The 12,913-nt window shown below is 32.0% G+C and overlaps 1 protein-coding gene across 1 annotated transcript in view; it reads left to right on the forward strand.

The window, feature by feature from the left end:
- The first annotated feature begins 1,545 nt into the window (after positions 1–1,545).
- The window catches only part of ppa1b (inorganic pyrophosphatase 1b), a 12,418-nt gene continuing 1,050 nt past the window's right edge, over positions 1,546–12,913 (forward strand). The window contains exons 1-7 of the mRNA XM_041261603.1: positions 1,546–1,602; positions 1,988–2,062; positions 7,753–7,806; positions 9,444–9,563; positions 11,250–11,336; positions 12,351–12,474; positions 12,794–12,913. The exon at positions 12,794–12,913 is cut by the window's right edge and continues 8 nt beyond it. Coding sequence (XP_041117537.1) covers positions 1,546–1,602; positions 1,988–2,062; positions 7,753–7,806; positions 9,444–9,563; positions 11,250–11,336; positions 12,351–12,474; positions 12,794–12,913 — 637 coding nt within the window. The remainder of the gene's footprint in view (positions 1,603–1,987; positions 2,063–7,752; positions 7,807–9,443; positions 9,564–11,249; positions 11,337–12,350; positions 12,475–12,793) is intronic.

Genomic DNA, 12,913 nt, shown 5'->3' on the forward strand with positions numbered 1-12,913 from the left:
TTGATGTGAGTACTGTACTATCACAATTTACACACAGAAACACATAGTTTACCTTATGTATTAAATGATCCCCACACTAATAAAGGCTTACTAAAAAATACAAATGATTTAATCCCCTAGTGACTGTGAAAATCCATGGCAAAAAACCAGAGTGAGTACATGACGTCTAATTCTGGTCCTAACTGGGTTATAGCTAACTCGAGGCAGCCCTAGTTGGAGTTTTCATGCAACTCAACAGGTAATCCCTGAGCTTTGTCCAATATTAAGTTCTATTAGAGAATAACACCACCAAAAAAGAGAGCAAAAATATGTTAGCACCTGGTAATGACATGTTGCAGAACCCAAATGAGATCACAACAGTTTCATTCAAGCTTGACTTATACACATGTATTATCCTATGCAGTGAACTATGTTAACCAATTTTCTACCAAATGAAACTATTTTTTGTACTGTATGGTAGCGATTTATACTTTTTATCTATCCCATATTCTGGCAGATACAAGACTAGTGCCAGTTTAGACAATGACCAGCTAAAGCAGCTTCTTGGTCCATGCTATAAAACAGATAAAGCTCTCTCTGTAGCAATCCATTTTATTCAAAAGTATGCAAGGTCCTGTACTTTGTTAATGTACAAGGATAAAAAGAGTAGTGCCCCATTTTATTTTAAAATAAGTAAATACATTTTATTATCAGAGGAACACATTATCAGAATAAAGAAAACAACAACAAAAACACTCCTTTGCGTTGCTATGGTGGAGCTCACAGATGACACTCCTTAGTTATCCTTCTTACATATTTAGTTGATAGAGTAAGGCTTGGCAGGAGCCTGAAGGGAGGAAGTTTGTGTACCTACAGTTGAAACTACTCGACTACCAACAACAACCATCAGGAAATCACATTTAGTCTTCAATTGAACAAGATTGGGGGGAAACTGCAGCTTTAACTATTCTGGACTATTTCAAGCAGAGGAGAAGATAAATGGGCAGCAGGTGTTCTTAGGTTTTATTAGTCCTGTTAACCAGATGCCAATTATTGGCATGTCTATAAGCTGCTACAAAGTTAAAGTATATTTCTTTTATTAGCGCTTGTAGAAAAACAGATACCGTAAGGCAATGTTTTTATATCAAAAGAAACAATGTTATGGTAGCTAACTTTAACTTTAGTATTACTAAATATATTTTGATTTGGCTGCAGTGATACACACACACACTTAAGACACAATGAAATCAATGCAAACAATTCTTCCTTAACCTGTATCATCTTTGCAGTTTCTAGGATTTTGCTTTATTAATATTGCAATAACGCAATAAATACATTACATAAGTTGTACTTTGTAATTGCACAATATGGATGGGCAGGTTGTATACAAATTACCTGACAATGCACCAACTGTGCTATTGACAAAAATGAACGTGGCAAGATTATTGGTTAACTGCTCTCTGTTGCGCATGTCTGATTTTCAAATTCTGAGAGGTCAGACAAGATTGCCTAGAGGACGTGTAGACTGTGCTGTAGTTCTTAGTCAAACGGAGTGAAATGTCTTGAATGAACATGAGCTACATTAATGAGGAAAGAGGAAAGTGCAACACTTTGAGATACAAATCTAGCTGCGTCCGGTTACGTAGCTGATGGAATTAATTAAGAAGCCGTTCTTTATGAAGCAAGCAAGCCCGCGCTTCTAACAAGTTAAAAGGAGACGTGCTGTATTTTAATATTACATTTAAAACACCCCTTGCCATTTTCACCAGTAGAGAAAGATAATACTGTATATTTTTATTTTGTGGTTCTTAAAACCAAACTGCGTTAAAGCCAGGTGAGCTTGCGATAGAAAAACTGCAATTATCTGGGATGTGATGTGAACACGAAGGGCGCGATGTAAATGCAAGATATAGACTGACATGAGTGTATAGTTTCAGATTACAAAATGACTTTGGGACAGGTTTAAGGTGTTTTGTGTTTCACTGTATGTTGTATATTGAAATTGCTCCTTTTCTTTCAGAAAACTGAAGGAAAGTATATTTCTCCATTTCATGATGTACCAATGTATGCAGACAAAGCACAGGTAAAGTAACACATTGTTGGTCATGTAAATATACATGTGTATTACTTTGTTAAAGGCCAATACAAAATATAGGAATATTAGTAGGATCTCTTCTGCTTTATCTAAGAAACGGGTTATGTTTTTGTATATAGTCTTTTATACTGTACCATCTTTTGAAGACAAAACACAAGCCGTTTTTTTATAGAACCATACCTGGCCCCTAATCATAGAAGGAAGTCTGTAATGACAGTGTCAGAGTGTAGTTTTCACTTGATTTCCAAATGGGCAGAGCTTGGGGAATGAAATGATCATTGTGCATCCCCTGTTCTAAACGATATGGTTTAGTACAGTGTGTTTTGCTTAATCTTACTTTTCAAAGTTGCTTTGTGTATCATACAGGCCAATGGGGCCATTTTCAGTAAAGGTGTATCAATACATGAGTATGACCCACAATATCTATCATTGTGTCATTGTTGTTGTAGTATTTCAGATCCCAGAAGAGGAATGGGGGGAAAAAAAAAAGTTTGTATAGAAATTGTATTGTTTTTTTTTTTGTTTTTTTTTTAATTTAAATGAGATGTATCATAAAAACTAATGCGTTTCTTAATATCAAATTTCATTTTTTTTTTCTTACTGGCTAGCAAATATATACTTGTATTAATTCTGACATTTTTAGTTTTGTGATTCTGCACTTAATCTGGTTTTGTTATATATTTTAGTATACATAGTGTAGGTTACTGACTGCTAAAACATAATCTTTTAATCCTATCAAGAACAAAATTATCACAAATTATTTTAGTTGGTTTAGTTAGAAATTAGATTTTTCTTAAAATACACAGATAATTTAAAGTAAACTACCAAGGAAGCTGTTATAGATTTATTTTTCTTTTTATAAAGGAAGACTGAGCCCTGTATATTAATAGATCCTAACAAGGCTGTTTTCAGGATTTACAGTCAATGACCAGGTACAGAACTCTAGAACTAGGCTGTTGCTGCTAAAATAAGTACAAATATATGCTGTTCTCAAGGTATGAACTCTGCCTGCTGAAATGTACATTGTCACACTTGATGGTAAAACATTGAAAAGAAAAAAAATACTCTTGTTTAAACCAGTTTCATACAACTAGTAACTTCTTTACAACATACTGGTTACAATAATTGGGAGTTTGTTTTTAAAGCAACAACAGTTCCTTCTCTATCATAAATTGATTGTGCTGCTGTTTTCTCAGTTGAACCAATGGCTTAGCAAGTAAAGTTTTCCTCTGCTACTAATTTAGCTTGTAGCTTCATATTTTAAGGATTATAAAAATTTCATTTTGACTGGGGATGGCAGCCATATTGCAGTCATGTGACTTTGTGCTTTCCATATGATAGTGCTAACCCGCCAAAATGCACATTTGCATCATACTCCGCACACAACTGATTCTGTGATTCTGTCAAGTTGGATTATAGGTATCACACAAGACAAACTAAATCTTTTGTACTAGTCATATCTTATATGGATGCCATACTGAGGTCAATCAACTACTCATCTCTGCAACTGTACAAGACTTAATTGTGGATTATTGTTTCTACTACAGTATGTTGCAAGAAGCTAATAGAGGATGTTTCATGATCTTGACCTTAAGTTTTCCCACAGTCCTTAGTTTGTGTGACTTGCCTCCATGACCTACTTAGTTTGTGAGGTGCTGTATAGAGACAGTACTCTGTCTTAATTTTTGATAAACTGCTCTATTCTTTGATTATCTGGCAGAAGGTGGAAATTAAGCTGTTCACTACCAAATAGTTTTAACCTCTGTATACAGATCTTTTTCACATATAGCCCCCAGAGAAACCATTTCTATTTTTTGTTTGTTTTATATTACTGTAGGATAGCTGCCTTTGCATTATTCTTTCTTGCTGAAATGTTTAAAAGGGAAACTGAATTTGTATGCAGTGTCTATCTATATAAATTAGTTATGGGTTATTTAATAATTTAAAGAACAGTAATTCAGAGTTTAGATTCAAACTGTTGTAATCTGAATGCTTGAAGCAGTAATGCCTGATTTACTGTATGGGGGTGGGAGAATCCAAGCTGTGTTTCTTTAGATAAAAAGCACATTTCAATTGCGAAAGTAGGAACAGTGATTTCATACAATATCAATCAAGAGTTGCAGAAATGAGCAGGCAAACTTATGTAAGACTAACTTTTAAACTTCACTTTTTAAAGCCTGTTGTACAGTAGCTTCTGTTTAATCTGTTCTAGTTTAATAGTGTGGCATTTGTTGAACTGAAATCTCATTCAGTCTGTATAGGTTCTGGCAGAATGACCCAGTCATGTTGGGTATTTTGTAAAGTACAAAACATATTTGGACCATGTACTGTATAGTTTATTTATTTATTTATTAATTCGTTCATTTATTTGATTGCCCAGTTTTTACCCCCAATTTCTTCCCCAGTTTAGAATGTCCAACTATGTTCCATGCTCTGCAGCAATTCCACACGCAGTTCAGTTGAACTGAAGGTTCAGTGGGTGTCCTGATGATCGCACAACCAAACCAATGCACTCTTTCACACACATGAACTTGAGAACGGATGTCAGCGAGCTACCTGCCCCTGCAAGAAAAAGGCCAGTCCTGCATGTGTCCGTCTGAGCTCACCAACTTTTTAACTGATACAGCACTCCTTTGTTATTTCATATTTTGGTCATGTTGACTGTAAACTGTATGTACTATTTTACTGAATATGGGACTTTTTTTTTAAATCAGATTGTGAGAAAACAAGGGAGAAGGGAGCAGTTTATATTTTAAAACCCAAAATACAGTAAACCACTGATGCTGTTAGTGTTTGCCACATAGCTTGATAATTGTGTAATGGTAGGTTGAGTGAGATATGAAATTCCTAAAATGGCTAGCTTCATGATTGTACTGAAATTTGATATTGCAGTGCAATCTAAGTATTTCTGGCTTAGATTTTGTTGTACAGTATGGTGAGGGATAACATTTGGTTAAATCAGTTAAGAGTTTCAAAATCCAGGGATAAGGCAGTGCATTTACTGTACATGTACATATCACTGTAATCATATTTGGATTTTTACTAATAGTTAAGAAAACTGCTTCCAAAAAAACAAATCCAGTTTGAATGCTTGTTAGGGTAGTGCATGAGGGTATCAAAATCTTGGAATACGGTATATGAAGGCGATACCACTGTGGCAAGGTGTGTGTGTGTGTTATGAACATAACCTACTTGTTTTTAATAATACTGCTTTTAAAGTATTTATTATTATAATTTCAGTATTTATTATTAAATTATTAAATTTACTCTCCTAGTAACTGTTCAAACACTATTTTTGCATGTTTTAACCTTGTGATTTCTAATCTTATAAAGACACTAATCTTTAAAGAGAACAGTATTTAAAAGCTAATTTTGTTTTTGTTTGGACCTGGAGCTGCACAGTTGGTATAATGCTATCTTTTTTTTTTTTTTTTTTTTTTTAACCTAAAACAAAATGTGATCTGTGCAGAGCTCAGGATCTAGTGTTGTATCATTTTACTTTTTGAACCTGTAACTACATATAATCTGTCTGTTTGATGTTCTGTTTTCACAGTGTACATTTAAAATAACAGAAGGTCACATTTTATCATTGCAATGTCTGTTGATCAAGCAGTTGGTCAATCTCAGCAGTGTTTCCCAGTAGTCTACTGTATGTAATTTCTTGTGTTTGGGATGGTTTACTGTTTTGATTGTGTGTATGTGTATAATATATATGTATATATATATATATATATATATATATATATACACACACACACATATATTATGTATATATATATATATATTTGATTATATATACTATATATACATATATAGATATATATACATATATATCTTACATGTATGTATATATAGACATACATAATATAATACGTGATTGTTCACATGGACCTGAGTTCGTATAAAATATATGGACACGGAACACAATATCAGACATATAATATGTAGAATATGATATATACATATATATAGTATATATATATATATATATATATCTATGTATATATATATATATATATATATATATATATAATGTGTGTGTATGTATATAATATGTGTAAGTATGACATCAAGACTGAGATACAAAATAATGACTGACAAGGTAGAATGTCCTTGACGGGTTTTGTAAAGTAGCAGTTTTCTACATATTCATAAACAGTATGAGAAATGACTTGCCACCCTTTTTCAAAATGAAAATTATGAAATGTATCCTATTTTGAATGATACACTGTTTCCTTAAAAATGTTACACTTTTTGTACACTCACTATTGATATTTTGATATAATAAATCAATTTAGCAATGTTTACATGTATCTAGACAGTAAATATTTGATTGAACAGCAAACTGGTTTATATGTAAATTATCAGCTTAGCTATGTAGTCTTCAGTACTGTATACAATATTATATACAGTTTGGCCAAATTGTATTTCTGTCTGTCTCTTTAGGAGACTTGTCCCTATGGCAACACGAGTGGTCTTTCTAGAACAGTTTGAGTTCAGTCATTTTATTTTTTGAAACAAATACATTTGTTCTTCTGTAACTGTCAATTTGTTTAGTTTCTTTTAAACGTGAAGTTGAACATTTTATTTTACTGAGCTTATACTCTGCATAGTGATGTTAGTAATAGATGCCTGCTGTTAGTGACTCCTGAGATGTGATTTTTTTTAATTGAGTTGCTTGGGTATCTTGGCAACCACTCATTTAACTATTTGTAATCATATTGGTGTGGATAATTACTGTTAATAGTATGTGCACTGTACTAATTTGAAGATCATTTTACACAATATAACAGGTCTTGGGTCCCTAGCAACATAAAGGTTTCTAATTTTACTTAATCAACTGTTATGCTTGTTATTTGCAGCTGCAATAAAGGAGGTATTTCATATTAAAATTCTGTTCATATGTATTCGCATTCCCCACCTCAAACTAAGTAGGTAATGGAGGTAAGTCGCACATACTTGTTCATAGATAAGGATTGTGGGGAAGGTCAAGGTCGTGAAACATCCTCCTCTATTTGGTTCTTGCAATGTACTGTAGTAGAAACAATAATCAAAAAATTAATAAGCTTATACAGTTGTAAAGTTGGGTAGAAATGATTTTTACTGTAGATCTTTCAAACATAAAATGGTAACAATAGCCATCAAAAGTAAGTTGGTCTATTTTTCTCAATGTAGAAGTAGTACCAACAGGGTTATTTGTATGGAATTTACAATTGATTAATTAGGTTCCTAAACTCTTTTCAGAACATTCCGTAAAACAAAAGTAGTTCATACCTGACATCCTTTGCAAAGCACAGCTTAGATGATTTTAAGATGTAAATAAGGTGTGTCCTGGAATCGGTCTGTTACTATCAGTACTTGCTAGCTATTAATGTGACAAAAATCTACAGGATGGAATACTCAGGTATCCAAAAGTCAGCAATGCTGTGATGTGGAACTTAATAACTACTTGGATTCATTCCATCGAATATTATTAATAAGTAGAATCCCACCTTCTATTAGTATGTTTATCATATATTAATTTAATAAATAAAAATAAGGATTTTAGGACTAATAATTTGGATACTGTTACAGAATCTGCCTCCTTTTTATCGGTTATTGTTATAAATAATTGAACTTGCTGATTACAGTGTCGCTTGACCAAAAAATAAGGGCTCTAAAATGTCTGCCTTTTTCAGGATTTCTTCAACATGGTTGTTGAAGTACCAAGATGGACAAATGCCAAAATGGAGGTATTTTTTTCTTAAACATTGTACAGCTAATTGACTCAAAAGGAAATTGTGTTTAGTAGCTGCAATTGAAATTAGTGACCTGAACATCCATTAGTTTACTGAAAATGTGTTTGCTCATACTTTTAAATGGCCAAATGTTATTTTGTTATGTAGTTCTTTAGAAAAAGATAAATAAGGTGTGGTCCTGTATATTTTGCTACTTATGTACTTTATACACGGTTTTAATCTATTAACTTGTCACAAAAAAGTACTGTATCAAAAAACTAATTTCTTTCAGTCGGTAGCAGAAAATGAACAGTTATATCAGTTTTTTTTTTTTTTTAAAGCTAACTAAAACAAAATAGCACATTACATTTCTCATCAGCTAACCTAAATAAAATAGCACCCAGCAAGTTACCTTTGTTAGTCTGAAACTTGAAAGCTTGCAGTATACCAAAAACAGCAATTAAAAAAATAAAAAGTTAATTGTCGCTTTGTCTAACTGCCAGTTTACATTTAAGCAAATGTTTTCAAACAGTCAAATTACATGCAAGTAAGTAAATATATGTATAATAAACGTTGCCGGCATTATGAAACATTTGCAATAAATAGCATTACGGTAATGCTTTGTATTGCTTATAATTGTCTTTCAATACAATTTCATATCACTATTAAACAGGTGCTATTAATTGACTGCGTAGAAGATGATTAATCGCTCAATAGAAAATGTCAAGATTAAAACCCCTACTTTATACACATTTCGTATTCTAACTTACAATAGCTCTAAGCTACTGTGACAGTAGTTGTAAGTCTGCTAATAATGAATATATTTAATTACAAAGATACCTTAAAAAAAAAAGAACAAGGAACAAAAACATACCTCACTATACAAAGATACCTTAAAAAAAAAAGAATATGTATATGTGTGTGTATATATGTACAGTTTATAGTTTAAAAATATTATATATATATATGTGTGTGTATATATATATGTGTGTGTATGTGTATATATATGTATATATATATATATATATATATATATATATATAATTATATATTATATATATATATATATATATATATATATATATATATATATATGTATATAATATATATATATATATTATATTATATATATATTATATATATATATATATATATATATATATATATACATATATATATACTTATATATATATATATGTATATATATATATATATATATATATATATATATATATATATATATATATATATATATATATATATATATATATATATATATATATATATATATATATATATATATATATATGTGTGTGTGTATATATATATATATTATATATATATATATATATATATATATATATATATGTATATATATATATATATATGTATATATATATATATATATAGATAATATATATATATATAATACACTTATATATATATATATTTAACATAAATTTAGTATCGACTGTACTATAAGACTCCAAAAGGTTACCTTAGGGTAAATTAGTAGTTTAAAATGAAAAAAAAAAAAAAAAATTCTGAGAATTCAATATGGCCATACATTTCAGTGGACCTATTGAATTGACCTAAAAATGAGGATAACTCTTAAAAATGGTTTCTACTTACTGTACACCTTTCTTTTTCAGATTGCCACCAAGGATGCACTAAACCCGATAAAACAAGATGTTAAGAAAGGCAAACTGCGATATGTTGCTAATGTGTTTCCTCACAAAGGCTATATCTGGAACTATGGAGCAATCCCACAGGCATGTTTTGCTTGCATCAGTGTTTTTTTTTTTTTTTTTTTTTTTTTACATTTTTTTGTTTAATTGCGGAGCCATCTGTCTTCATTTTGAGAAACAGTTTGTGAATAGGTCAAAAGCTGTCATTTGCCAGTAGGGGGTTTATTGACCAGCTGCTTTTCAACAAAGTAATCAGGCCTTTATTGATTTAAAGGATGAGCATGTTTTGAAGAGTGAATATACCTGTAATCCTGGCCATGGTGGCGGGAGGCTACGTATGAAATACATAATCCATTAAAATATTGCAGTGCCTTTTTTATGCATCAGTTGAATTCCAAATGCTTCCTGTAGGATTCTTTACAACATTGTTATTTACCAGTTTGTATTTTTCTCTATTAAATGCATGCACAAAAAAGTAAATTGTTTTTGGGGCTGTGTGACAGGGTAGTGTCACTGACAAGGCTGCACCCCGTCAGGGGGAGAGACTCGGACATGAGAAGCTGCAGGTTTAAGTGCTATTGCGCACATTTAATTACAAAAACTAGACAAATAAAACACTAACAAACAAAACAATTAGGCACAAGGACCAAAACAAAAGGTTTTACACAGAACTCATGAGCAGCAAAACACACCTTCACCTACAATAATTCTACTAACACCCATGATTACCCTTTTTATACACCTGTGGCTGGAGCCTTATTAATCATTAAATTATGGCCTCGGCCACATTCCCACGTGTTTTCTGGAAGGGAGGAATTTAACCCCCTCCCTGACAACCCAATTTTCTCCACACGCCCACACATTACAACGGCAGTGCTTCAGCCCTTCCACAGGATCATAGCCTGATAATTTTCCACATGATTTAGCACAGTTTGATGCATACTTAGTTTAATTATACAATTTATATTTCTCTTCACCTTTAGAAACAATAAACTGCAGGTATTCCAAAACTTGATTTTGTATGAAAACGGTGTGACCTGACAATTTTGGTTACTTGAACTCCATCAGTAAACTTGTCCAGTGCAATAACCTTGGATATTGCTTGCAAAAATGTTTTAAGTTTCTGTATGATCACTGCAGTGTTTTGGGGCAGAATAATCCAGAAAATTACCTTTTAACTGCACATTTCGTAATGTACAGCTATGGCCAAAAATTTTGCATCACCTAAAATTTTAGGATTGAGACATAAAAAAATAAAATAAAACAAACAAAACTAAAAAAACTATAGGAAATAATTTAGATGTTTTATTTATCATGTAATCAAAAAAATATTGCAAGTGTCTACTGAGTAGTAAGTAGCACAGTATTTCATGTTAGATTCAAATGTCACATTTTTCAATTTGTCAGTTTTTTGTTGTTTATGGGAAAACTACAGAGTGGTATTTAATTAAATATGTTAACATAACATTCAGCAGGTTTCATTTGAATTTATGAAGCAAAATTGGTTGACTGTAGGATGATGGCCATATCTGTAGATATCTTTTTTAAATTATTTTTTATCAAGGTTTCTGGGCTATTTTCCAAACAATAAAAAAGCACAAATGAATTTAAAATCAACATCATTTACATCCCATGGCAATAAAAAATAGATGGGATAGCGAAATCATGCAAAAATGGTTACACTGTGATAAATCAATAGCTTAATTATTTTTTGAATGTGAATGCTGCACAATCAATGAGATGCTTTTAATCCAGTTATTTCTACCCTAGACATGGGAAGACCCAAGACACACTGATACAGAAACCGGTTGTTGTGGTGACAATGATCCAATTGATGTGTGTGAAATCGGCAACAAGGTAATTTATTTATTCATTTGTATTTACTTTTTTGTTTTACAAATTTATTAGGAGCATTTGCATCTGTTTTAAAGTATTTTTTACACCATTACAAAAATATCACCATTCTAACCTGTTTAATTTCTTATTTTATGTGGCGTGCAACATTCTGTTTGCAGCCATTATTTACCTAGGACTACTAATACAGGCATGCAGGACTGATAGATGACTGGTCCCAAAACTAGACGTTCTTAACATTTTTTTACCAACAGCACCTAGTTCTGATCCTGCACACCCCTACTTACTATTCCAGAAAAACAAAAAATCAACCCCTCTGTTTGTTTCTGAAAAGACTCTTAAGTCATTTATAGTCTGTTCATTAAAGCAGATTTCTGTGCTCTTCAGAAACAGCCCCCTTGGTTGTAGAAGTACATTTTGTAAATGGTTACAGAAGTAGAAAAAGAAACGATTTATACAAAACACACATAATAGCATATTAAACTGGTAAGAAATGTAATACTGCTATCTTTAGGGAGAGAAGGTGGTGTTTCTACATTTGTATTGTGTAATCCTTGTGCAGATCAGAGACGTACCAATAGTTTGAGCATGAAAGACAAATATCAAAGTAAACAAAGTCAATGTTTTAGTTTTATCCTTTTACCGCTTCTCTTTCCCTGGAGCAAGGAAAAACAAAGGTTTCAGCCTTTTCTGATTTGTTTATTTACCTGCACCTTTTAAAATGGTTTTGAGGTACAGATTGGCAAATGGGCATTAACCATCATATATTTGTTGTGTTGGTAAATATATACAACTACTAGTAGATTATGTAACTGAGTTATACTTGCTGTCCTGACAAAAGATGATCAGTGGTAAACTTAACAGAAACCTTTTGCCCAAAAATGCAGTGATTTGTGTTTAACTAATTCACAAAAATTGGAATTCAAGTGTACCCAGAAGACTCACATTTGCTGGTGGGGGGGAGAGATTGAAAGATCCTTTTTTTTCTCTAGTTCTTTCTTCTCCCTAATGCTTAAGGTTTGCTCCACAGGAGAGGTTGTTAAAGTTAAGGTTTTAGGTACTTTGGCTCTGATTGATGGAGAAACTGACTGGAAAGTCATCACAATCAATGTTGAAGACCCAGAAGCAAATGCTTTTAACAGTGTGATTAATTGAATTTTTCAGAAGTTGGGATTCAGTTGATTTTTTTTTTTTTTTCCCATTCGCTTACGGGCATTGCTGTGCTACTACGCCGTTAGTGTTTCGCTAATCTGGAACCTGTGTAAGGCAAGATACTGATACTGAACTTATTTAGATTTCTTACTGATGTTCCAGATAAAAAGATACAGTTGTCATAAATATTCTTTTAATAGTACTACTAATACTGGCAGCTCATTAAGGTTCCCATTTAAAGAAAAAAATATAATAGCTTTGTTCTTGTAGTGCCTTTTTATTGCATTTACACTGCATTTTACTTTCAGGTATTGGTGATGTTAGATGGCTGAAGCCAGGTTACCTGGAAGCCACAGTAGACTGGTTCCGAAGGTACAAAGTACCAGATGGTAAACCAGAAAAACGGTTTGCCTTCAATGGAGAGTTTA

Source organism: Polyodon spathula, chromosome 10, assembly GCF_017654505.1.
Source record: "Polyodon spathula isolate WHYD16114869_AA chromosome 10, ASM1765450v1, whole genome shotgun sequence".
NCBI classification, from domain to species: domain Eukaryota; kingdom Metazoa; phylum Chordata; class Actinopteri; order Acipenseriformes; family Polyodontidae; genus Polyodon; species Polyodon spathula.